Source organism: Plasmodium gonderi (genome assembly GCF_002157705.1).
Source record: "Plasmodium gonderi DNA, contig: Pgo-contig_204, whole genome shotgun sequence".
NCBI lineage: Eukaryota > Apicomplexa > Aconoidasida > Haemosporida > Plasmodiidae > Plasmodium > Plasmodium gonderi.
The window spans coordinates 1-1,286 of NW_021629121.1; the positions used below are offsets into that span (position 1 = coordinate 1).

A 1,286-nucleotide genomic window follows, 5' to 3' on the forward strand; every position below is an offset into this window, starting at 1 on the left:
TGTACTTATGATAATTATGATTATTATAATATCACTTTTGAAGATTTTAGGAATATTAAGAAATTATTTGACTTTTCGAAGGATTATGATATGCTTAAAGAATATATTAGTAAAGGTAATAGGTTTTGTAATAAGGATTTTTACGATTATGTAATTCCATATATCATAACATATAACTTGTTCAAAAGCCAGTGTAAAAATGGAAACAGGGGGGAAGCGACTTGTAGTGCTTTTTATAATTATTTTAATGATAAGACTGAAGAAGACTTATCTCAATGGACATTCACTTTAGATAAAAGAAATACTAATAATGTAACCCAAAAGGAAGCACACGGAAGAGTATCACAGCCAAATGTACAAGGAATAAACATAGTAGAGGAACATAAAAGCGAAAAGATATTAGGTCATGAAATAAATACAAACCCATACATATATCAAAGCGTATACGAAAGTACAGAAATAAAACATTTAAATGATCAACAATCAGAGGATTTTTATTCGGTACATAGGACACAAGAATTGAGAGCCCATATTGATATGTCAGTTAGTCCTTCAGGTTCAACCTCAAAAAGTTTGGTAATTCCTCCATTAGCCATAGGAATTACAGTTTTTTCTATTATATTGTGCAAAGTACTTGTTAATGTGAATATAAAAGTAATATGTATTACATTATATTAAATATATTTCATTATTTTTTAAGTTCTACGAATAGTTTGCATAAAATATGATCTATATACACTATATTCTCATCAGTTTACTCCAATAGGATATTGGTTAAAAAAAGCCTTAGTAGGAAAATCTAAAACAAAACGTAATATTATAATGGATAGTAATATAGAAGTGGATTATTCGATGTATAAAAATTTAGAATCACCGAGAAGATTTAATTTATCATACAGAAATATATAATTCTTCTCTAAGAGAAACACAAAGCAACATTTTTTTTTACATACATTTGAATCATCATAAGAATTTCTATAAAAAAATAGAAATCTAACAAAAAGCAAAGAATATATATATTTTTTTCGTATAATACACTAATAAATTTTAAATATATATAGGGATCAGTGTTTAGGGTTTAGGTATTAGGGTTCAGGGTTCATGTTTAGATTTAGGATTTTATTTTTTCGTATTTATTATTTTATATATACTTTTAGGATTATATATTTATTTTTATTTATAGGATTTATATTATATATATATTATTTTTTTATTTTCCCTAATTGTTTGAATTATGTTATCCGTTAAATATATCTGGATTACACTTAATAATATATAAATATTTT

The 1,286-nt window shown here is 24.6% G+C and overlaps 1 protein-coding gene across 1 annotated transcript; it reads left to right on the top strand.

The window, feature by feature from the left end:
- On the top strand, positions 1-909 carry PGO_001895 (variable surface protein; the record flags this gene model as incomplete). The annotated part of the gene is made up of 2 exons (XM_028691030.1): positions 1-630; positions 754-909. Coding segments are annotated over 2 exons (786 nt in total), but the record flags the coding sequence as incomplete, so codon positions are not given.
- Positions 910-1,286: the final 377 nt, after the last annotated feature.